General features: G+C 57.2%; 2 protein-coding genes across 2 annotated transcripts; one reads left to right on the top strand and one right to left on the bottom strand.

The window, feature by feature from the left end:
* Nucleotides 1-993: 993 nt before the first annotated feature.
* On the bottom strand, nt 994-12,163 carry NR1H3 (nuclear receptor subfamily 1 group H member 3; the record flags this gene model as incomplete). Its single annotated transcript, XM_031943573.1, has 11 exons — nt 994-1,286; nt 2,032-2,126; nt 2,263-2,376; nt 5,150-5,249; nt 5,695-5,874; nt 6,118-6,326; nt 7,167-7,433; nt 9,711-9,935; nt 10,856-10,936; nt 11,489-11,594; nt 11,954-12,163. Coding segments are annotated over 11 exons (1,734 nt in total), but the record flags the coding sequence as incomplete, so codon positions are not given.
* A 7,070-nt stretch (nt 12,164-19,233) lies between these two features.
* Nucleotides 19,234-24,131, top strand: ACP2 (acid phosphatase 2, lysosomal). Its single transcript, XM_031943960.1, has 11 exons — nt 19,234-19,512; nt 20,074-20,169; nt 20,494-20,580; nt 21,290-21,442; nt 21,531-21,629; nt 21,715-21,804; nt 22,170-22,302; nt 22,907-22,989; nt 23,097-23,203; nt 23,283-23,458; nt 23,535-24,131. The coding sequence occupies exons 1-11, from the start codon at nt 19,363-19,365 to the stop codon at nt 23,666-23,668; spliced, it is 1,308 nt and encodes a 435-aa protein (XP_031799820.1). The 5' UTR covers nt 19,234-19,362; the 3' UTR covers nt 23,669-24,131.
* The last annotated feature ends 19 nt before the right edge of the window (nt 24,132-24,150 follow it).

The raw sequence follows: 24,150 nt of genomic DNA, 5'->3' as shown, positions 1-24,150 counted from the left end.
TACCATTGCGGGAGGGCAGGAGGGGCCGGGTGGGGCGGACCGTACCACTAGCACCGAAGCGAAGGTGAAGGGCCGCTATTGGCTCGCCTCCCCGGGGCACGCACCACTGGGACGGCTGGGGAGGGGAGGACTGGTCGGCGTAGGTTTTACTGAGCAAATCGCTTTTCATTATAGGGACTAGCATCGTCTCTTCTGGGAACAGAGCGCCGAAATACCTGGAAGCTGTTTCTGAGAACAAACGAGTGGTGGCCCCGGACGGCGTTCTGCAGCGCCGCCCTCACCCCCCCCCCCATCACGGTTTGGGAAATGCCCAGGTGCTGCGGCTCCAGAAAAGGGGAGGTGTGGGTGGAACGTACTACTCCTTCTGGAGGTGGGGGAGGTGCCAGCGCAGCTGCGCCTCCTGAGCAGGGCGCCACTAAGGTAGCGAGGGGCGTGCCTCGCGGTGCGTGATGGGAGGTGTAGTCCTGACGGGAGGAAGAGGGGCCCTGGTGGAGGGGGCGTGGCGAAGGAGAAAGGGCTGGAAGGATTCTGAGTCTGCCGCTCCGGGAGCTGTCCCGAGTGCCTCCGAGGCTCAGCTTCCTTATCTGTTAAATGGGGCTCTTGCCCCCGATGGCTTCTAAAGCTCCTGCTCTCTTGCCTTTTCCCTTAATCTCATGAACCTTCCTGGGGCTCCAGGCCCGATAGAGAAGGGCCCAGATCTCGCCTCGCGGGGCGGCCGGCGCGTGCTCCCGACCGGCGGGGCCCCTCGGGACAGACAGGGCCTTTGCCCCCGCTTCCCTCCTCCCCAGGCTCCCCGCGGAACTTGGATCCGCCCCCGTGCGGGCGGGCGGGCCGGAGGACGCCCGCAGCCAGGCTGGGGAGGCAGCGGGGGGGCCGCACGGACTGTCTCAAACGGCTCGGTGGGAGGGCGGCCGCGGGGACCCGGCGCCGGGCCGGTCCCAGGCTGGTGCTCCCGCACGTGCCCCGTCCCCCTCAACAGCCAGAGAACTCCCAGCCCTTCAACTCTCTTTTAATGCCCCACGTGGGATCTCCGTCCTCCCCAGCCCGGAGATGTCCTCCCCCTCAGTCAGACCAGCGCCCGCTGCAGCCAGGCTGGGCCCGGGGCACCCGCACCCGGGAGGCGGGCGGGCGGGGGGGAGTCACTCCTGCACGTCCCAGATCTCCGAGAGCAGGGGCGGGAGCTTTTTGTCCTGCAAGCGGAGGGCGAACACCTGCTCCGAGTGGACGCTGCTCAGGGTGCGGAGGCTCACCAGCTTCATCAGCATCCGGGGAAACATCAAGGGGTCCTGGGGGGAGGCAAGGACGCAGCCTCAGACCCTTCCCGTGCTAGTGACACTAAGGGGAGGTTGTTGTGGGAGAGGTAGCGTGCAGCAACCCCTCCTCCTCCCCCGGCCACAGCCCCTCCTCCCCCCCTCCCCGACAATCCCCCCTCCCCCTCCCCGACAACCCCTCCTCCCCCCCCACAACCCTTCCTCCTCCCCCCCACAACCCTCCTCCTCCCCCCCCCACAGCCCCTCCTCCCCCCCTCCCCGACAACCCCTCCTCCTTCCCCCCACAACCCTCCTCCTCCCCACAACCCCTCCTCCTTCCCCCACAGCCCCTCCTCCCCCTCCCCGACAACCCTCCTCCTTCCCCCCACAACCCCTCCTCCTCCCCCCACAACCCCTCCTCCTCCCCCCACAACCCCTCCTCCTCCCCCCCATATTCACAATCTGCATCCCCAGCCTTAGAGGGGCTTCTTGAGAGCTGGGGCTGTTTGGAAACCCTAGCACGCACTTAGTAAATGCTTTATCTGTTTATGATCTATAACTTCATTTGATTCTCATGAATCCATGAGAGCCCCGAGAAGTATCTGCCACTGTTATCCCCATTTTACAGACAGGGACATCACGTCTGGAGCGATCATTGACTTGCCCAGATTGAAAAAGCTAGTGCACGTCAGAGGTCAGCCTTGACCTTGGGTCCTCCTTCCGAGTCCCACCTTAAACTCAAGATTCAATGGGGGGATGGGACGCCAGGAGAAACACTCACATTCGGATGGTGGATGGAGACGTAGGCGTGCAGGGCCTCCACGTATGTGTGCTGCAGCCTCTCCACCTGAAGCTGGTCCTGCACGTTGGGCCTGTCTGTGGGGCACCCGCAGAGACAAAGAGGTCTGGTGACCCAGGAGAGGGGGGCCCCCATCTTCGCCCCCAGCACACCTGAGCCCCCAGCCTCCTTCAGGACTCAGCCCCAACCCCCCCTCTCCTGGCTCCCACGCACCTGCAGAAAAGATGCTGATGGCAATGAGCAGAGCAAACTCGGCATCGTTGAGCTGAAGCTCGTTCATGGCTCGCGAGAATTCAAAGATGGGGTTGATGAACTCTACTTGCAGCCCTGGGGAGAGTGGCCAAGGACGGGGTTAAAGCAGACGCAGCAGGGTAGCCCACAGCTCCGTTAGGGGGGCTCCTGAGGCCCTCCGACATCCCCTGAACACTGAGCCTGGATCCCCATTCAAGAACTGGATTCCAGATCATCTTGCCTAACCTCTACCTGATAATAAGGTAGGGAAACGGGCGGCGAGGTAGCGCTGCAGTGAAAAGAGCACTGGGTTTGGAGTTAGGTAGACAACTCCAGAACCAGCACTCTCCGGGTCATTGGCCATCCCCGTGGGTAACAACAGGCCTGCGGGGTTTCATCACCCCTGGTACCTGCTGCCAGATATTTTCTCATCCAAGCGGGCAGAATTCACTGGTTGACCCCACTTGCTTAAACTTGCTCTATTTATTTTGGTGAGGTGACTGGAGTTGAGCCTTGGCTAAGGTCACACAGCCAGGAAGTGTTAAGTGTCTGAGGGCAGATTTGAACTCGGGTCCTCCTGACTCCAGACTGCTGCTCTATCCACTGCATCTTCTAGCTGCCCCTTCAAGTGTTTTAGAAACCACTGGCTTTTCTTTCTGCCATTCCAGGCTCCAGATTAATCATTTCCTGTACTTTCACCTTGATTTTTATGGGCTGATTGGAGAAAATTTGTCACTAAGTGACAGGTACGGTCAGGAGACAGAAGGCAGAACTGGCTTTGCTTTTGGGTGAAGCTCTGGCACTAGTCCTGGGAGGAGGTTAGAAGCATCCAGCCCATTTTACAGACACAGAAACTGAGACCGATGCAAGTCAGATGAGATATCCTCTAAGACCTCTTTCATGGCCAAATCTAGGATGCTATGATGTCCCAAGATGTCCCACAGAGAGTCTGAGAACTCTCCCGTTCCACAACATGCATATTATCAGCTCCCTGAGCGATGGCCTCCTAAGAGTGAAATAACTTGGAGGGAAATGGCTTTTAAATTTGGCAACTGAAAGGGCCTGTGTTCAAATCTCTGCTCTTCCATTTCCCAGCGAGGTGGCCAAGCGAATAGCATCCTGAGCTTGGAACCAAGAAGACCTGAGTTCAAATTTCACTGGCTCGGTTGTTCTGGGCAGGTTACCTCAATGCCTGGAGCCTAATTTTCTTCAGCTGGAAAGTGCAAACAATAAACTCTGCTCTCCCTACCTCATAGGACTCTTGTAAGCAAAGCATTTTGTAAACTTTAAACCTCTTTGATATTATTTTGGGCTTCATGATAATAAATAATAAATGAGAATCAGCTGAGTGTCATGAAAAATAGGCTGGTCTTGGGATGTAAAACTCGGGTTACTTACAGGCTGGGTGACCCTGAACAAGCAACTTCTTAGGCTCAGCTACAGATTAAAGCCAATTGACTCAGTGGAGGGAGTTTCCCATACTGATGAAATAATCAAAATAAATAAATAAATAAATAAAATAATAACGAGGAGGAGGCGGCTGATAAGGGAATAGTAAAAGAATCTCTTTCCCATAGAGCTCTGGGTTCCATCTGTTTCAATCTTATTGGAAACTGTCAATATGAGCTAATTCTTGGAGAAAATCTTTCAGGCTGGGAACAATTCCTGCTTCTCCACCCTAAAATGCTCTTCATCCTCTAAGCCGATTAGTTCCTTGACCCCAAGAGAGGGAGTTGTTGAGAATGACATGGGAAAAATCATCAGAAGAAAGGAGACTTTTAAAAAATTGTTTTTAAAGGTCAGGGTAGACAGGGTAGAATAAGAGTCTATATTCCTTTGCAGAGGTGGGGGTCTTGGGGTGGGGAGCATTACATACACTGTCAGAAATGGTTGATATGTTGGTAGATTTAGCTGAATTGTTTGTTTTTCTATGTTCTTTTGTAATCCTTAAAAAAGAACATAGAAAAACAAACAATTGTTTTGTTAAGAGAGATGGCTCAAGGGTAGAGGAAAGGGGATGGATATATTTGGAAATGATGATATAAAATCAAAAGATTTCTATGCATCGAGGGAGAGGAGATAAAGAGTAGTTAAATGACTGGTTCAGGGTCACACAGCTAGTGAGTGTCTGAGGCCACATTTGAACTCGGGTCCTCCTGACTCCAGAACTGGCACTTCTATCCATTGCACCACCCAGCTGCTCCAATAACAATGCGATTTTAAAATATTTAGGGGGAAAATTGTGAGAAGAGGTCAGGATGTGGGAAGCGCCTATAGAAGGGGCAGGATTCCCATTCACGGCTAGAAATTATTCTGTGTTACTGGTCCAGAGGGATAGGAACGATACTTGTGATTCCCTGGGTATGGGAACTTTCAGAAGAGGATCTCTCCAACTGAGTCTCATTAAGTCAGGGTCACTCCAGTATTACTGGGGGAATGAACCCAGGTGGCCCTGATGCTAACGCTGACCTTAGTCTCTAGGCCTCTCATCTTTCCCATAGTAGAGGTTTCATGGGGATTAAGTTTCTTGTTCAGGATCACTCAGCTAGTCCTGAAGCTGAATTCGAATTCAAGTCCTCCTGACTAGAAGACTAGTATCTAATCACTGCCCCACCTCACTGGGCCCATTATTGTTAATAAAGTTTGTTAGATTTGGATTGATCTGAGTGGCAGGTACGTGGAGAGGAAGCAGAAGGGATTGCTCAGACCCTGCAGCATCTGTGTCCAGCATTCTCAGTTTAATTCTCTATCATTGCCCTTCAAGGCCTCCCTCATCCATCTGGCTCTATCATTATTCTAGATTCCAAAGCAAAGGAGAGACTGACTTCCAGGCCTCCCAAACCCAAAGTGACCCCGCCAAGGTCCTCACCTGCTTTAGCAAAATCATCCCGGTTGTAGCTGAAATCCTTGAGGAAGGTAATACTCTCGCTGCCAGGATTGTACCTCCGGGATGTCTCGAGGAGCATCACCTGTGGGGCTCAGAAAGGTCACTCCCACTCTGGGGGCCGTGCTGGGGCTCAGAAAGGTCACCTGCTCTGGGGGCGGTGCTGGGGCATCCCGATTCTCCCCGCATCTGGGGATCCAGGGGCATCTCCATTTCTGGATTGCCTCCCTCCCCACTTCTGCCTCCCAGGGGCCTTGCAGACTCGAGCCCAATCCCAAAGGCCATGGGGGCTCTGACTCTGCCGGGACCTCTCCCTTTCCGTGTACACACTGTGGATATACAGAGCTCTTTCCGTGCCCTCCCTCCCATCATAATGGGGGTTCTTGCAGGGCAGGGACAGAATTTTGGCCTTTCTCCAACCCTTAGCCTGCACCGGTAGGTGCTCAGTGAGTGCCTGCGGACCAGTGGGGCCCTCAGTGGGACGGCCCCCCCAGAGCCCTCCTCCCCACCCCTCGGAAATCCGGAGCTACCTCGATGGTAGACGTCTTGAGCAGGGCGATCTGGTCCTCCCTGCTGAGCTGCAGGAAGCCGGGCAGCTGCTTGGCGAAGTCCACGATCTCCTGCACAGACATGATGGCCAGCTCCGTGAAGTGGGCGAACCGCTGCTGCCTGGCCTCCCGGCTCTGCGGGTCCGGGGCCAGCGGCCAGGGCTGTGCACAGGGAAGGGCCGGGGCCACAGGAAGGCACTTAGAGACAAGCAGCCGGGAGGTCCTCCCGGCCCTCACTGCCCCGCCCCCCTCCGCCGCCCCCTCCATCCCTCCATCGCCCCCTCTTTCCTCCGCCGCTCCCCCTCCCTCGGCTGCCCCAGACCTCCGCCGCCCCCTCCTCCCTCCGGGCCTTCGCCGCCCCCTCCATCCCTCCACCGCCCCGCCTCCCTCCGCATCCCTGGGTACCGTGACCCGGAGGCGGTCGGAGAAGGAGCGCTGGTTGCACTGCTGCTGGGCGGCCACCAGCTTCTCGATCATCCCCCGCTGCTCGGGGCTCAGCTGAGGCAGGGCCGGGGGCGGCGAGGGGGCCGGCGGGCTCCCGGCCGAGCTTTGGCCTTGCTCTTCCTCCTGCCGCTTAAGTTTCTTTAGGCGGATCTGCTCCTCGGACAGGACACCTGGGGACGCGGCCGGGGGTGAGGCTGAGGCTGGTGCTGGGGGAGAAGGCTCAGGGAGGAGAGGAGGCCGGGGGAGGCCGGGGAACGGGACTGTGGCGGCGGGATAAGCAGGGCCTTCGGCAGGCCCTGAGGGTGAACCAGCCAAAGCCCAAAATGCTTCCTGCCTCTGGCAGTCTGCAGCCCACCCGGGGAGCCCGAAGGGGAGGAAATGCAAAGGCCCTCCGAGATTTGGGAGGAAGAACAAAGGGGGAGGGAGGGGGAAGGAGGCTGCTCTGAAGGAAAGCCTGCCACCTGCCCTGCCTGCCCCATCCCTCCCGGGGTCCTTGGGCGCATGGAGCTAGAGAGCCCTTAGGAGCCCTTACACTGCTTCCGCCTGTCCCCATCTCTCCCGGGGAACCTGGCGCATGGAGCAAGGGAGGCCTTACACTGCTTCCGCCTGGCCTCATCCCTCCCGGGGTCCCTGGGTGCATGGCTAAGGGAGTCCTTACTCTGTTCCCACCCTTCTGCCCCCATCCCTCCCGGGGTCCTTGGGCGCATGGAGCTAGAGAGCCCTTAGGAGCCCTTACACTGCTCCAGCCTGGCCTCATCCCTCCCGGGGTCCTTGGGCGCATGGAGCTAGAGAGCCCTTAGGAGCCCTTACACTGCTCCAGCCTGGCCTCATCCCTCCCAGGGAACCTGGCGCATGGAGCACGGGAGGCCTTACACTGCTCCTACCTGCCCCCATCCCTCCCCGGGAACCTGGCGCATGGAGCTAGAGAGCCCTTACACTGCTCCCGCCTGGCTGCCCTGCCCCATCCCTCCCGGGGTCCTAGGGCGCATGGCCCTGAAGGGAGCCCTTACACTGCTCCCGCATGCCCGCCTGGCGGCACTTCCGTAGGCGGCACTCCTGGCACTTCCTGCGCATGTACGTGTCCATGGGGCAGTGCCCGCCGCTGTGGCAGGTGTAGCGGGCACCCTTGATCACGCTCCGGCGGAAGAAGCCCTTGCATCCCTCGCAACTCAAGACGTTGTAGTGGAAGCCAGAAGCCTTGTCCCCGCACACACTGCAGACCTCGTTCCCCAGCATCTTGGGAGCCGGCCCCTTTTTCCTCTTCGGTGGCCTCCGCTCTGTAGGAAGGTAGAATTTTTTTTTTTACTATTTGGATGCCCTTTTTGGGGTCCAAACCTGAGGTCTCATGGACGCAGTGACCCCTCACAGAGCAGAGCACTAACCACCTCAGGGAAAGTTGCATCTCACTGATGGATTGATGCCTGGGGCACAAGGAGATTGAGTCAATTATTAGCATATATTAGACACCTCCGGTATGCCGCAGGCAAAGGCTGAGGACTGGACCTGTGATCTCACTAGCCCCCAGAGCCAGGGAACATTTTCTCCTCAGATGCGTGCATTTTCTAAAACCCAATAACAAGTTGCCCACGGGCCACATCACACCAGGTGTGTATATGCTGCCTGCGCTCACTTTGGGTACAAACACAAAAAAGGAAACTATCCGCACTCACAGAGCTTCTATTCTAGCTGGGAAGGCTTGCCCTGATCATGTCTGATCAGGACTTCTTCACTCCCAGGCCCCGCTATCTCCCTCTTCCTAAACCTTTTCTTCACATCATTTCTTTTCTAATATCCCTAATGGGTCAAGAAAAAGAGAGTATCTCACTCTGAGAATATATGCAACATTCAACACCCATAGTCTCCCCCACCTCTCTCCCGGGAAGGAAATATATTGCATGAGTCCTTTCTCTCCAGTTTTCACTCTTCCACTGAGCTGAAAATGCTCTCTCCAAGGCCACCAGAGATCTCTCTCGTTGCCCAGTCAATGACCTTTTCTCAGCCCTCAGTCTCCTTGACCTTTCCGCAGCATTCAACAACCCTGGTGACTAATCCAACCTTCTCAGTACTATTTCCTCTCTGGGCTTGTGTGATCCTGGTCATAATCATCTTCCTAATTATTTGAAACACCTCTTTTTTTTTTTTTCCACCTGTGTTTTTTTGCACAGAATAATTTACATGGGAATGTTTTGCGTGACTATACATATATAACCTATGTGAAATTGTCTTCTCAATGACGGAGGAGAAAAAGGAGGAAGAGAATTTGGAACTCAAAACTCAGAGGAAAAAATCTTAAAATTGTCTTTACATGTAACTGAGAGAAAATAAGATTAAATAAGAAACACCTCAAGCCACAACTCATCATCTTTCCCTCCAACCTATTTCTCTCCTAACTGTCCTGTTCTATTGAGGGCACTGCCACCAATCTTCCTGTCATCCAGAGTCACAATTTAGGAACTCCATGCTTTTCTTTCACTCCCCTTCCCCATTGCCAAGTCTTGCTTAGTCCATCTCCTCGGTGTCTCATATCCATCTCATCTTTACTCCTACCATGACTAGGCAAGATCAAGACCCTCATCTCCTCTAACCTGGATTACTGGAACAATGGCCTGCTTGGTCTTTCCTCCCTCTGATCTATCTGGCACCCAGCTATCAAACTGATATTCCTGGCCTGCAGGTCTTAACCACATCTCTCTCTCTGTCTCCTGCTGAAGAAACTCGCAAGTGCCTCCAGAATGAAACCGAAAAATCTTTCTCTAGATACATGTTCCTTAAGGACAGAGACTGTCTTTGCTTTTGTCTTCATATTCCTGGAGATAAATGCAGAGCCTGACACATAATTTTTAATAAATGTTCGTTTAAGGAGGAGGAGGCGGTGAAACACAAAGGCCTCAGCCTGCAGCTGCTTTCGCCCTTACAGCTGCAGCTCCTTTCACCCACTCACGGCCCTTGTAGCCAAATGAGTCTACTTGGCTTTTCCTCAAATCAACGTTCCTTCTTCCAGCACTCCCTCCCTCCCTGTACCTTTGAACAGACTGCTTAAGCCTAAAATGCACTCTCTGCTGGACAGGTAGCAGACAGACGCAACCTCACTAACTGAGGGGCGTTTCCCAAGGCCACGAAGCCTTCTAAAGGCCTCTGGGAGTTCTTTCACCATCACTGTATCCTGTCTGTATCTGTCTGTGGACGTGCTGTAATGACCCTGGGAGATTTTAAGCTCTTTGAGGGCAGAGACTGTCTCATTTTTGCATTTGGTGAGACAGGGCCGGGTACAAAGGAGGTCCATGACTGAGGCCCATTCATAGAAAGCATCTGATCACAGAACTGGAAGTCAGAGCATGTCCTCATTTTGCTAGTGCAGCCCAAGGTCGCTTAGTAAGAGGTCTGGGATCTGAACCCGAGACCCCGACCTCCAAATTAGGCTCACGATCCTTCCGTACTAGTAGTTTCTGGCTCTGCTGAAGTGAACATCAATATTTACCAATCCCAACTCCCTCCCCCACCCCCTTTGGTGGGTGTGATCGGACACTCGCCCTCCCCAGTCCCAGGACCCTCACCTGTGGACTCCAGATGAACTTCCGAACAGGGGAACAGGATGGGGACCGGTCCTGTGTTCTGTCCCACCTCTGAGCCTCCCCCACCGGGATGGGAAATCCTGGCTTCTTCCCCAAGGATGAAGTTGCTGGCGACCTTCCCCAGGCTGTCCCCCACATCTTGAGACTCAGCCTCCCACAGGTGCTTGGTATCCTGGGCTTCAGCCTTCCACAGCTCCACAACGGAATCTGAAGATAGAGTTGACCAACCCCAATGCCCTGGGAAATGACCATCTTGTTTCCTCCCTTAGAGGGCAGCAGAGGATCAGTTTGGGAAGTCAGGTCACTAGGATTTATTCAGTTACCTCGCTTTCCTAATCTGTTAAATGGGTACATTTCCCTTTACCCTCACAGGGTTTAGCACAAGTCTGTCTCAGAGAACATCCACAATTCCTCCAAGCCAGAAGCTTGGATAAGCACAAAAGGCTTTCTAGAACATGCCATATTGGAAACTGACTTCAGCTGGCTCTCGGGGTCAGCGTGGATCTCAGCTCCACCATTGACTACCTACCTCGGACTCTTTCTGTCCTGAACTATAGAATCTCCATCATTGAAATGAGAGTTCTGGGGAAAATTCTAGGGAAGGAGATGAGAAAATGCATTTGCAGAGGTGAGGGACTATGGGTGCAGAACGACACATGCACAGATTGGCTTGGTGCCTCGGCTAGTTCTGCTGAGCTGCTCCCCCCCCGCCCCTTATTCTTGTTTAAGGAGATGGTTCAGTGCGCAATTAAAACAAATTTCCAAGGAGGGAGGCGCACTAGGTAACCCCCAGGGTGCCTTCCAGTGCCTCGAAGAACTTTGTCGTCAAGAGATGAGAAGCAGTTCCTGGAGACACCCCTGGCCAAGATGGGCCTGGGGGAACCAGAGCTCCAGAAGCTTCCCTTCCCCAAGCCGACGTCCATCAGAGCAAACTCTCTTTTTGGTCTCTCTTTGTCTCTCCAGCTCTCAGCCCGGTGCCCTTCACGGAGCACGTGCTTCCACGCTTAGTAACTGCCTGTTGGGGGACTTTCTTCCAGAAGATGGTTGGAAGGGAAAGAGGTTAATTTCTGGGGAGGGGGACGGGGGTAGGACAGGAGCCCCCTGCAGGGGGCCTGGAGCCAGCTTACCAGGAGTGATGTCAGGCACAGGTGGCCTCAGCCATGAGGACATCTCCTCTTGAGGTCCTGGACATCCCCAAAGGAGCCGTCCTGTGGGGAGGACACGGGGTTAGGGCGCCCCGGGAGCTCACCCTGAACCCGAGAGGGGTCAGGCCGCTAGCGGCTGGGCCATTCCCTGCCGCAGGGGCATTGGGTCTATTTCCCAGCGCGCGGGGGACCCTCTCCGTGCCACACTTGGAAGCCGGGGTTGAGCTAATGGAGCCTGCCCGGGCTGAAGCAGGACAGGGGACGGGACACCCTGCCAATGGAGCAGGTCACCGGTTTAACCCCTGGAGGCCCAGCTGCCACTGAGCCGCCTGCTGCTGCCACCTCCTGGCACCCCGGGATAGGACCCCAGACTTCTCCCTCCTCGGGAAAACTCCCCAGATGCCCTCCCCTCATCCCGCCGCCTGCGGCTGGCCCTGCTCAGTACTTGGGAGGAACCTTCCTGGGAGCCCAGCAGAGCTGGCCCGGGAAGCGCTCCCCCCGCCCCCCAGCCCTTCTTGTCCGAGTGACAGAGGCGCAGCTCTCCCCCGCCCGGCCCAGACCAGCTTGGCAAGCAGCTCTGCCAGCTCCCCCCCCCCCCCCGGCCCTGGGACCCACCAGATCTGCAGGCCGGCTGCCCGGGCTGCGCGGTGCCTCCGGAGCCCCCTCGCCGGGCAGGCAGGTCGCGGCAGTCCCTCGGAGCGCGGGCGGCCGGGAGCTGGAGCTGGGCAGTGGAGAGGGAGCCAGAGCCCCCCGGGGAAGTGAATGTGGGGGAAAGGCTGCGAGCGGGGAGGGGCTCAGAGGGCGTCTGCTGGAACAGCCCCGGCTGCTGCCAAGCTCCGCGTTGCCCGCCGGCCGGGATCCGGCCTCCCGGGGGCAGCCCCCCCCCCCCCCCGCCCCCCCCCCCCCCCCCCCCCCGCCCGGCCGACACCCCCATCCCCCATCCCCCCTCCCCGCGGGGCCCGCGCCGCTGCTCCCCGCCTGTCCTCACCCCCAGGCCGGGGGTGCCCCTGCGCCCTGCGCTGCCCTCCCGGTCCCCCCAGCCCAATCCCGGCAGCCTCGGAGCCGGGCCGCCGTCCCCACCCCCGGAGACACCGCTCCGGACACAACTCGCAGAGCAAAGGTCCCGGCGCTGCTGGCTGCTCCGGCCCGCGATTGCGACACCGGCGAACTGGCGAGCGCCCACACGCACGCAACCTCCCCCTCTGGGCCGGGGCCAAGGCGCTGTCCGCTCCCGCCCGGCAGCCCCGGACTACCTGGCCCGGAGGCGGCAGCCCGGGAGCGGCCCCGGAGAGCCGCCCTGCGCGCAGGTGGGAAGCGAAAGCGAACTCCGGAGCGGCCGCCGATCCCACCCCCCCGCGCGCCCCAGGGCCCCGGGCCCGAGCTAGGGGGGGCGCCAGCCCGGAGCTGGGCAGGACCGGAGGTCCCGGGCAAGCGCGAGCGCTCGGGTTTTACAGCTGGTGACGCGCCCGTGCAAAAGTCGATTTCAGACCCTCGAACTCTCAACAACTCCCTTTGCGGCGCCGGGAGCAATGACCCCGAGTGCAAAGCGCTAGACCCGGACGCCTGGGTTCGGGTACGCACTAGCTTGCGGAGCCCGGGCTCGTCTGTAGAAAGCGGTTGAGATAACGGCCGCCTCCATCGCGGGATGACTGGCAGGAATCGTTTCCAAAGCGCTCTAGAAATGGGGACTCAGAGCTGGGCTCGGAGTTAGGAGGTCCTGCCTCGGAGCCCCGATCTGAGCTTTTACCAGCTGGGTTAAATCACTGAAACTCTCGAGCCTCAGTTTATTTATCGATAAAAATAGGGATATAGATGAAGACTACGGGCAGCCCCTACCTGGGAGAGTAGTTGTGAGCCTCAGCGAGCTAAAGAGGGAGGAAAGCCCTCAGATGCTATTAAAGGCTACTTTGAGGCAGCCTGCTGAGGTGCCAAACTCGGAATCATAAAGATGTGAGTTCGAATTCTGCCCGGAACGCACGTTCTGCTGTGTGTGTGACGCTGGCACACACAACAACAAAAATAACTATCATTTGAATAGAGCTACTATGTGTCAGGCGTTGTGCTAAACGCTACAAATATCATCTCATTGGATCTTCACGACAGTCCTGAAGGAGTTCCTTGATTTCTCAGCTCAATTTCCAAGTCCGTAAAATGGGATAATAACTCTTCCCGGGGTAATTTTGAGGAGTGAAGGAGATAATGTAATTTGCCTTTTAAAGCACAGCCCTGGGGGTTAGGGATAAGTTAGCAAACGAAAGTACTAAAGCCTGTTCCTGCCCCGCAGGACTTCACCAAGTAGGAACTAACTCCTTGCAGCAGTTAGATCAGTTCTGGCCGGATCAGTTTTATTGAGCCAGAACTGATGGGTTAAGTTCCAGTCCCGATTTCTTTTCTCCTCTTCTCCTCACCCCCACTTCCCTTCCTGGGCATGAGGGAACTCCCTCAGCCAGGCAGATCGTTACTTTTGTGCCATTTTTCAATCTTAGAACTATAGGTGATTTATTAAGGCACCCAGCGGAGCCTCCAAAACCAGCACTTTATCCATCTCTCCCACAATTACTCTCTCCAACCTAACTTTCAAATCATTTAACATTGCTCCCCTTCACACTCTCCATGTTACACCTAAATGATAATTCCTAACTAGGCCTTTCATCTCCCACCTGTTGGTCTTTACTGGGTGTCTTCCTAACCCAGAGGGGCCTCTCCCTTCCCCTCCCCTTCCCAGAATCCTTAGCTTCCTCCAAGGCTCAAGGGACACTTCCCCAAACCATTTTTCCCAGTTCCCCTAATTGTTATATGTTTTTATTTATGGGTTTGGCTTCTGCAGCCCATTATTAAAATGTAAGCAAATTCTCCATCGCTTACATGCTCACCTTCGGGTCCCCAGTACCTGTTGTGGGTGGGGGATAAAGGCCTGGACTAGGACTCCCAAGACCTAAGCCCCCACGTCAACATTAGTTGTCAGATTGGACAAGTCAGCAAACATTCGTGCCCCCTTGGCGATTCCTCACTTTATGGATCTGCAGGATAGAAGGAATATCCATTTCAAAGGTTCCCATGAAAGTATCGAATTGTCTGGCTGGGTAGGATAAGAATGGAGGAATTGCTCTCCGGCTGCTCATGGATTTGGGCCCAAAAGTGACTTAAGAGTGCTTCTGCTTTATGAACTCTGCCCCTGGAGGGCAAACATTTTCAAACACTGATCCATCGAGGCACTGAGGCAGTGGTCTTAGACACTGTAGGATGCTGAACAAAATCTGTTGGAGGATGAATATGGATTAAGTTAGCTGGTAGTGGATGGGAGACAAGTATTCTGACCCTACTAAGGAGTTATACAGGCCACATCTTCTCCTTTGTCCTTGATTTTCTCATCTATAAAATGAGAGGCTTCCATCCTGTCTCCTCTGTGAGATTACATTGAGTCTCGGCCCTTACGACTTTCTTCCTCCTAGGATTCTCAGCCCCTTGAAGGCCAAAGGCTCCCCCACCTCCAGGCCACCCCAGCTGTGCAGTTCCATGAGGCCCCATTCTAGGCTCCCTAGGCCGTCTCTGGAGCACCAGTTAAAATGGGAATGGTCATCATGGCCTTAAATTTGGGGAAGGCCTTTCACTTGGCCTAGATCTAGTCCACAATGTGATTTCACTGATTTCTGGGGAAAAGCTCCTTCTACAGACTGCAGCTGCCACTGGAGCCCCAAGAGTTTCGTGATTTGCCCAAAATCAATCTATGGGAAGGAAGAGAATACAAACCAAATTCTTCCTGCCTCCTTTTCCCCATTCATCAAACTGCTTTTTGTCCTTAACTTTTATATATCAGGGCCTCCCAGCTTCACAATGGACCTCCCAACCAATCAATGCACATTGATTAAGAGCCTCCCACAGCACCGGAAACCCAAAGACAAAGTGGAAAGGGGCCTGTCCTCAATGAGATTACATTCTATAAGAGAGATGACGTGAGTAAATATAAACAAAATGATTTATTTGCTGTTTTCTTGACTTGACCTTCCATCTCCCACTTTGGCATGTATTGTGGGACATGTATGTGTGTGTATATATATATATATATGTGTGTGTGTGTGTGTGTGTGTGTGTGTATACACATATCCCACACTTGCCATTAGAATATTTGTATACATATGCATACATTTATATGTGAGTACATCTACATATATGCATGTTTACGTGCACACATACATATGTATTCTTATACTTGGGGTATATCCATCCTTGCATAGATATTACATGTGTATGTTTGCACACATATGTATGCTCGCACATATACGTACAACATGCCGTGTGTATTTTCTGCCATTGCAATGTGTGCTGCATCCATATATATTTATGTGGTTGTCTTGAATGCATGGACGTGTATGTTTGAGAATACGTACATAGATGCATTTTATATACATCCATGTAGCTGACATGCATGTGTGTGTCACCTCCCTCTTTTTACAGATGGTGTGCCCGAGGCCCAGGCCAGAGCTGGCTCACACATCAGAAGTCAGGATCCGAACCCAGCCCCTTGAGACTGCCCTGTGAGCAGAGGCTGAGAACAAGGCAGGATGCTCTGGGACAGCTTGTGGGAGAGAGAAGCGAGAGGTTACTCCTGGCCATTCACCCCTGCCTCCACCCCTCTGCTTACTGCCTTCTTCCTGTTTTGCTGTGAATTCGGTTCCCATGGGTCCCACAATTAAACAGCAGCAGGCAGGGGGACTGGACACTGGGGCAGAGGGACAGAAAGGAGAAGAGGGTGCTGGGAAGGAGCGAGCGAAAGGGGAGATTTGAACAGACGTGGGTGGTTTGGGAAGAAAGAAGGGGCAAAGGAGACATGAGGCAAAACAGAAAGGGAAGGGAGGAGGTAAACTGGGAAGGGAAGGGGGGGCCGAGAGGGCTATGAGAACAGAGGGAGGAGGGACAACCCAGAGAGAAGGGAGGCTAATGTTACCAAATTTGCCCCAGAGGAATTTTCACATGACCAAAAGCCCTTGTGACCCCCTCCCTCTCCCCAAGATCCTGCCCCCCCCAGCCCCGGTTCAGTCTTGTGACCAGGGCTGCCATCTGTAGGGGATACCCCAGCCTCCTGCTCCCCTGAATCATCAGCCCAAGGTCTCCATTCCTGCTTGTCCTTGTCCCCTGTTCCCACCACGCCCTAATAGCTCTAGAACAGAAAGAAACCCGGAGCTTCCTGACTCAGAGATATTCTGTGCTCAAACCCCTGTCTCTGTCTCCCGCCCTCTTTCCCGGCCCCATCGGGGCCTCCACCTTCCCCCAAGCTTTCTTGGATGCTCTCTGAAACGCCCTGAGCTGGTCCGGCTCAACTCAACAGCCTTTTAAAAACAAGACAAAACACTGGCAGTAGGTTTCATTTTCATCCCATGCGTCCCCTTCCCAAGACATCCCTGCCTCTCCCTCTCCCAAAGCTCCATCCCAAAGATAAAGAATAAGAGAAGGGGAGAGGAAGTTTGGTGAAACTGATCTACTTATCAAAAGGATGCAATTTTCTAGACAGAATTCCATGCTCATCATCCCTCACCCCCCTACGAGGGGAAGGCGCCTGCTCCTTTTTCATCTTTGGGGCCACAAAAACAAGGTTTTTAAAGCATCGCCCATATACCAGGCACTGCTCTGGGTGCTGGAAGAAACAAAGGCAAAAAGGAATGAGTCCCTGCCCTCCCCCCACATTTTCGAAAGTGGGGCTCCATTCTCCCAGCATCTTCTCTTTTCTTCCCTTCTCTGCGCCAGGAATTGGCCCCAGTTTGGGCCTAAACTTCTAGACTTTCTGCTAGATTTGTGGGGCTTCTAAACTTGCTTTGTGCCACGGACCCCTTCGGCAATCTAAGTGAAACATTTTTAAAAGTGAAAAGTAAAGTAAAAGTGATGTTTGATTTTAGTAAAAAGAAAAACTTTTTAAAAATACACACGATTGCAGAATAAACCAATTCTATTGGAATAGAGTTATCAAAAGTTTTTAAAAATAAAAGGTTTGCGGATTTCAGGTTGAAAACTCCTAACCATCTTCCCTTTGCCCATTCTGGGTTTCAACCCTTTTGCTCACCACCACTGTGGGGCTCAGCAGGCTGGATCCTGTCTACACTGCTAGGGAATATGCCCTGTCTTCTCCCCTTCAGTAAACCCCAACAAGTCCTGTGGGTTCAGCAGGCTGGAGCCTGTCTATACAGCTAGGGAATATGCCCCGTGTTCTCCCCTTGAGTAAGCCCCAACAAGTTCCTGGGCTCAGCGGGCTGGAGCCTGTCTACACTGCTAGGGAATAGCCCCGTGTTCTCCCATTGAGTAAACTCCCAACAACTTCTGCCCTAGGGCTGAGATCAGAGCCAACTCTGTGGAGCCAACATCACCAGCTCAAAAATCTCTGTCTAGGGAGTCTCTATAAGAAAACCACCAACTGCCCAGGGGGACGTCAGGCTGGAAGGGGACTTCAGAGGTTATGTCCAAGCCCTCCTCCAGCCATCAGTTTTATAGACAAGGAGGGGAAATGACACATTCACGGCTAATGAGTAGCGGAGCTGACATCCAACTCCAAGATGGGCCTCCTTCTACTCCTGTCGGGCTCCAGTCAGCAGGACCAGCGCTGATTCCTCCCAGGAGGCGCACCTGCAGAGCAACTCGGGCGCGGCTGGAGCCACAAGTCCCCGCTTGCTAGCCTGGGCCCTCTGGCGGAGTCCCATTAGCCCACAGGTGCCATCCTGCACCTCGGGAGGTCCGTTTTCTCTAACTGAACTTTCCCGAGTCTTACAAAGTTCCGATAGAAATTCATTAACATCCGATTTGAACCTCCTAACAACCCTGAGAGGTTTATTTTGCGCATGAGTTTCAGGCTCACAAAACTCCCTTGCTTTGCCCAGGACTGGGAATTAGTTTAGCACCGGATTCATTCTAGCCCCTGCCCCACGGGGTGGACCTGGATCAGACTCCCTCCTTCAGGGTCCTTTCCTAGACACCAAAGATATAAATCAGAGTCCGCGTGGGCTGCTTCCCCTGTCATGGAGGGAGAAGAGGCTCTTGTAGAACTTTTTGAATTTCTGTAGTCCTCCTCCGTGAATGCCCGAGGACCGATGAGCCGGTTGTCTTGCCGAGCTCACTCAGTTCTGCTCGAGGCCCGGGGGCTCACTGTGAGCCACTAACCGCTGCAGGACTGCCCCCCATTCGCCGGGGAGAGACGCTGAGAAGTCACCCGCTTGCCATCACAAGCAGGGCTGGAGAGTTTCCCAGGAGGCCACAAGCCGGAGCGAGGAGGAAGCTTCAGACTTTGGGGCGACTGCTGCTTCCTCCCTGGAAAGTACCAAGCAGCAGAGGTCAGCTCGCAAGTGCGCCCCTGAGCATTTACTGAGCTCCTGCTTTGGCCGTTCCAGACCCCAAGGCATGGAGGGGGGCTCAGATTCTTTTATTTTTTTTAAGCGCTCACTAAGAGGCAGCCGCCGCCTGGGAGATGCAAACACATGAAGCAAACTGCCCTTGCCCTCAAGGAGCTTACGCTCTTTATTAATAAATAATACCAGAGACCTTTAAGGTTTCCAAAATTCCCTGCAAACGTTCTCTCTTTCAATCCTCACCCCTGGATCCACCCGATGCCTGCGGATTCCTGTTTTACAAATGAAGAAACTGAGGCACAAAGAAACCCGGTGGCGCGGGGGAGGGGCGGGGTGTCCTAATTCGGGTCTTTCCAGCATAAATGTGGCCTGAAGATCCTCCCCCCTCCCCCTCCGAGCCCGGGGGCGCGCTGCTGGCTCCTCCCCCCGCCCCCGGGGGCGCGCTGCTGGCCCCCCCCCCCGCGCCAGGGGGCGCTCTGCTGGCTCCTCCCCCCGCGCCCGGGGGCGCGCTGCTGGCTCCTCCCCCCGCGCCAGGGGGCGCTCTGCTGGATCCTCCCCCGGCCTCTGGATGTTGCCCATGGCCAGGCTGGAGCTCACCCGCAAAAAGGAAAGCGCTTTCAGCCACAATGGCCCGGCCAACGGTCCCAGAGTCAGGAAGGCTTTAGAGAACCCGACCGGTCAGCGCGTTCCGGCCCTTCCCCCCTCTCCCCTCTTATATTAGAGGCCCAGAGAAGTGAAGCGATACGGACAAAAACTGCACAGAAGCAAGATTCGAACCCGCGACCTGGACACCCCAGCACGCGCCTTCCGGCAGCGCCCGCCCCGCGCTCCGCCTCTGGAGGGCGCTGTCTGCTCTCTCCCCTCCTCCTGTGTGGGTGTCAGGGGGCCCGCCTCCTGCCGGGAGGGAGGGCGAGAGCAGGGTCTGCAGCCAGAGGCCCAGCGCCCTTTCCCACGCTCCTCCGCCCCGCCCCCCGGAGCCCTCGGCCTACTTACAGGCCAGTTTCCCTCCCCCTCCCCTCGTCCCCGGCTTCCTTCCCCTTAAAAAAGATGGCGGCTCAGGCGCTTCCTGCGGGTGCCCGGCCCGCGCGTCCGGGCAGCTTCGGGGGCGCCGTGAATAGGGTTCCGGAGCCACAGGCCCCTCAGTAGGCGGCGGCGGCGGCGATGGCAGGTGGACGGTCGGGCAGCCGCTGCCGCTGCCGCTGGGGAACGCCGCTGCCGCTGCTCGCGGGCAGGGGTCTGGGCCTGGGCTTCCTGCTGCTGCTGTCGCTGGGGCCGCCCGCGCAGAGCCGGAGCCTCCGCTTCGTGATTTTGGTGCTGGAGATGGGGAACAGAGACCCGGGGTCCACGCAGGGTCAAGGGGCGGGAGAAGCGGGGGGGGCCAGGCCCTGGGCGGGACGGAGGCCTTGGGGAGTCGGGGTCGGGGGGGGGAGGGGCTCCTGGGCATCTTAGGATCTGAGGAGGGGGTGTCTGCGCTGGGGGGGGGGAGGAATCGGGTCTGGGGACTGTTGGGGGCACGGGGCTTCAGCATGCCAGACAGAGACCTCTTTGAGGGCATCAGGAGGGAGGGTCGATGTTGGGAGAGAGAGAGAGAGGCGTGTTGCCATGGGGGAGGGGCAGTGAGGGAAGAGGTTGGGGGTATTTCTGCTGCGGAGAGCGCCCACCACCTTGACCTTTCCCCTTTTCGCACCTCCCCTCCCCCGGACGCTCAGTGCCCCCCCACTGACGCTGTGGGAGGCCCCGAGGTTTCCAAGGAGGTCAGGATTTGGGCTTGGGGTGAATGGGATTGGGCCCGAATGTGTGGCTGGGCTTGGGAAAACAGGCAGTAAGGGGGTGCTGGGAAACCTCTGGGTGAGCAGGTGCTCCCTTCCCCAGCTGTACCGCCACGGAGATCGGTCCCCCGTCAAGGCCTATCCCAAGGACCCCTACCAGGAGAGCCAATGGCCCCAAGGCTTCGGCCAGCTCACCAAGGTTTGTGGGGTGCCCCCCCCCCCGACTGGGACCCTCGGAGTTTGCTTTACTGACGTTTTGATAATGGTTGTCAATTTCCTGTGTGGGCCTAAGTAGTTTGTTTAATGCGTTCAAACATTTTGGGGAGGGGGCTTCGGCGGACCACCCCGGCCTGGGCACAGAGCTGTGTAGGAAGCCTTGTCCTCTGGGCTTCCTCCAGTCCTCCTGACCTTGCGGCATTCCGTGCCCAGGCGGAGCCCCCTGAGGCTGGCCCACTCCCCTGGGAGTGCTGGCCCTGCAGTGCTGGCTCCCAGGGCTTAACCCCCCCTCGGGTCTGCCCTGCAGGAGGGGATGCTCCAGCAGTGGGAGCTGGGCCAAGCCTTACGGGAGCGCTACTGGGGCTTCCTCAACGCCTCCTACCACCGGGAAGAGGTGAGCCTGGGGACCAGAGAGGGCGGTTCTGGGAGAGGGACGGGGCCTCCCTTTGCCTGGCCCCACCTGGGGGAACACGAGGCTCCCCGCTGGCTTCTACCCTTGTGGGAGGAACATCTGCCTGCAGGGCCCAGCTCCACCTGAGTGGCCCTGCCGAGGGCTCCCCCCTGGGCCCAGCTGGTGGTTGGGGCTTGTGGCTAAGTGAACCACCAGCTGGGCTGGAGCTGTCCTAGAAGCGTGGGTGCAGCTGTCCCAGGGCTGCCAGGGCGGCCAGTTCTTCTGTCTCACTGCCCCGAGCCCAGGCTCAGGCTGCTGGGAGGCCCTGGGAGGCCCCACTCTTTGGCATCTCCCTGTCCTGGGAGGCCCTGGACCACTGGGAGGCCCCGGACCACTTGGAGGCCCCGCTCTCGCTGTCCTGGGAGGCCCCGGACCACTGGGAGGCCCCGCTCTCACTGTTCTGGGAGGCCCCGGACCACTGGGAGGCCCTGGACCACTTGGAGGCCCCGCTCTCGCTGTCCTGGGAGGCCCCGGACCACTGGGAGGCCCTGGACCACTTGGAGGCCCCGCTCTCGCTGTCCTGGGAGGCCCCGGACCACTGGGAGGCCCCGCTCTCACTGTTCTGGGAGGCCCCGGACCACTGGGAGGCCCTGCTCTCGCTGTCCTGGGAGGCCGGGCGCCCGGCCAAGGTTGGCCCACTTGTCTCCCACAGGTTTACATCCGGAGCACAGACTGTGACCGCACCCTCATGAGTGCCGAGGCCAACCTGGCCGGACTCTTCCCAGTGGAGGGGGCACAGGCCTTCCACCCAAACATCACGTGGCAGCCTATCCCTGTGCACACGGTTCCAGAGGCCCAGGACAAGGTGAGGCGGGAGGCCCTTCGCCCCTGGGCGCCTCTCCCCCTGGGCTCACCAATCACTGATTCTTTTGCCCGGCTCTTTCTGGCCGCAGCTGCTCAAGTTCCCCCTGGGCCCATGTCCTCGCTTCGAGCAGCTACAGAATGAGACTCGCCAGACCCCCGAATACCAAAATGAAACGGCTCGCAACGCTGTAAGTGGGGGGGCCGGGGGGAGCGGGAGCAGGACGTCGAGCCCGCAGGAAACGGGACGTCGCCACAGCTGGTTTGCCTTCACAGCTGTTTCTGGAGATGGTGGCTAATGAGACAGGAGTCCCAGACCTGACACTGGAGACGGCCTGGAACATCTACGACACTCTCTTCTGTGAGGTGCGGGCCACGGACCCCCCCCCCCCCCGGGGACCCTTCAGGCCAGGTGCTGGGGCCAGGGGTGGGGCTGAGTCATCTGAGGGTAGCTTCCCCTCTCGGGGCCGCGGGAGAGCCCCAGCATGGGAAATGGTTTCCTAACCATCAGCACTTCTCCAGGACTCATTCTGCTGACTCAGAAGGCCTGTGGGGAGGCTTCCTCTCCTTGTCTGCCCCCTTCCCAGACATGCTGGCGACCCCTGTGCCCCCGCCTCCTCTCTCTCCTTCCCCCACCCTCCCAAGGGCACATGCACACACAAGTGTTTGCCACTTGGAGAACTCTGGGCCCCCCAGCCTTCCCGGCAGCTTAGCGCCCGTTCATTGTACAGCAAACCCACAAACTGCGCCTGCCGCCCTGGGCCTCGCCCCAGACCATGCAGCGCCTTCGGCAGCTCAAGGATCTCAGCTTCCGGTTCCTTTTTGGGATGTACCGGCCCACAGAGAAGGCCCGGCTCCAGGGGGGTGAGTGAGAGTGACAAGGACGGTGCGCTGCTCCCCGCTCAGAGCCCCCGAAGTCCCCCCGGTGTTTCAGGTGTCTGTGACCAGACTCCATCCGCCACCACCTGGCTCTGCAGAGCCCTCCATGAGTCCCATCCTTCCTGCCTGTGTTGTTCTCAGGAGAGCTCCCTAGTTAGTTACTTCTGCCTTTGCGCAGCCCACCTGATCCCCCTTGGCGTTTTCTCAGCAGAGTCGCTGGAGTCTTTGCCCTCACCTTTTGCAGTTTGTTTTACTGATAAGAAAACTGAGGCAAACAGGGTGAAATGGCTTGCCCAAGGTCCCAATAAGAGTCTGAGGCTGAATCTGAACTCAGATGAGCCTCCCTGACTCCACTGGGCCCCCAGCCGCCCTCAGAGCCTTTGATTATCCCAGACAACTGGCAGGACACCCTGGGAGGGCAGGCCCTGGTTCTGACAGTTCTCAGGGACCCTCAGAGTTGGGTTGGTGGTCACCCTGAAGCCTGTTTTGCCTCCTGAGATCATGAACTCCAGATGAAGCTCTTCCATGGGTGAGGAGGATGCTCAGACAGCTGCCACCGGCCCCCCAACATCTCCCCCTTTTCCTTCAGGGGTCCTCCTGGCCGAGATCCGGAAGAACTTGACGTGGGCGGCTTCAGCCGCCCAGCACCCGAAGCTGCTGGTCTATTCGGCGGTGAGTTGTGGCCGCGCATCCCCGGCCCTCGGTCCCTGGGCGGGCAGCAGGGATGTGGAGGGGAGGGCCCTGGGGCCCACAGGGACACAGCGGCTCTCTCGTTGCAGCACGACACCACGCTGGTGGCCCTGCAGATGGCCCTGGACGTCTACAACGGCGAACAGGCTCCTTACGCCTCCTGCCACATGTTTGAACTTTACCAGGAAGACAATGGGTGCGTTGGGGTGGTTTCCCTGGGGCAGGGGCGGGGGCAGGATCCCTGAACACAGGCTCAGCTTTCCTGTCACCCCCAGGAACTTCTCAGTGGAGATGTACTTCCGGAACGACAGCACTGAAGCTCCCTGGCCCCTGGCCCTGCCCGGCTGCTCCCAGAGCTGCCCCCTCCCAGACTTCTTACGCCTCACTCTGCCCCTCGTGCCCGAGGACTGGGACCGGGAGTGCCAGGTGACGGGCAGCCTGGCGGACACAGGTGAGCCCAGGGCCACTCTGCCTTCTGGCTGGCTCAGGTCCTTCTTTCTTGACGCTCTCCTTTCCTCCGTCCCCAGAGGTGATCGTGGCCCTGGCCGTGTGCGGCTCCATCCTCTTCCTGCTCATCCTGCTGCTGCTCACGGTCCTCTTCCGGATGCAGGCCCAGCCTCCGGGGTACCGCCACGTGGCCGATGGGGAAGACCACGCCTGACAACCACTGGGCCCCCTCCCTCCAGCCTCAGGGAGGAGGGGGGCTGGCCCCTGGCCCCCGGCCCCCCTCCACTCGATAGGCAGGAGCACCCTATGATTGTGGCCCAGCTAGGGAGGCCGGACCCCCCTCATCCAGCAGCTGCCGCCTTGCTGCCTCCTCCCTCCCGACCCGGGGGGACAGAGCGCGGGCGCTTCATGCTGGGTAAGTACCTAGCCGGAGGATGGGGCCTTGCTGCGCCAGGGCAAGATGCTCCATCTCTTCCACCACCCCCAGGCCTAGCATAGCCAGGTACTGAGGTCAGAAGCCTCGGGCTCAGCTGCTGCTGCCCCCTCCTCCACATCCTGAGCTGGCTTGAAGAATGTACATAAAGGGGTGGGGGGTCCCCACAAGCCCCTGGCAAGCGCAGGTCGTGAGCTGGAAAGCCCTGGGCTCCGGCCCGGGGGAATGAAAATGTTGAACTCTCGGTGGCGTTTCTTGTGTTT

This window comes from Sarcophilus harrisii, chromosome 6 (assembly GCF_902635505.1).
Source record: "Sarcophilus harrisii chromosome 6, mSarHar1.11, whole genome shotgun sequence".
Lineage (NCBI taxonomy): Eukaryota > Metazoa > Chordata > Mammalia > Dasyuromorphia > Dasyuridae > Sarcophilus > Sarcophilus harrisii.
Note: the sequence above shows the minus strand (reverse complement) of the source record. Positions and strands in the feature narration are given on the sequence as shown.

Coding starts and splice junctions, on each gene's coding strand:
- ACP2 (XM_031943960.1), top strand. CDS start 19,363: ATGGCAGGTGGACGGTCGGGCAGCCGCTGCCGCTGCCGCTGGGGAACG. Junction 19,513..20,073: donor GCCTCCGCTTCGTGATTTTG/GTGCTGGAGATG, acceptor TCCCTTCCCCAG/CTGTACCGCCACGGAGATCG. Junction 23,204..23,282: donor CTTTACCAGGAAGACAATGG/GTGCGTTGGGGT, acceptor TGTCACCCCCAG/GAACTTCTCAGTGGAGATGT.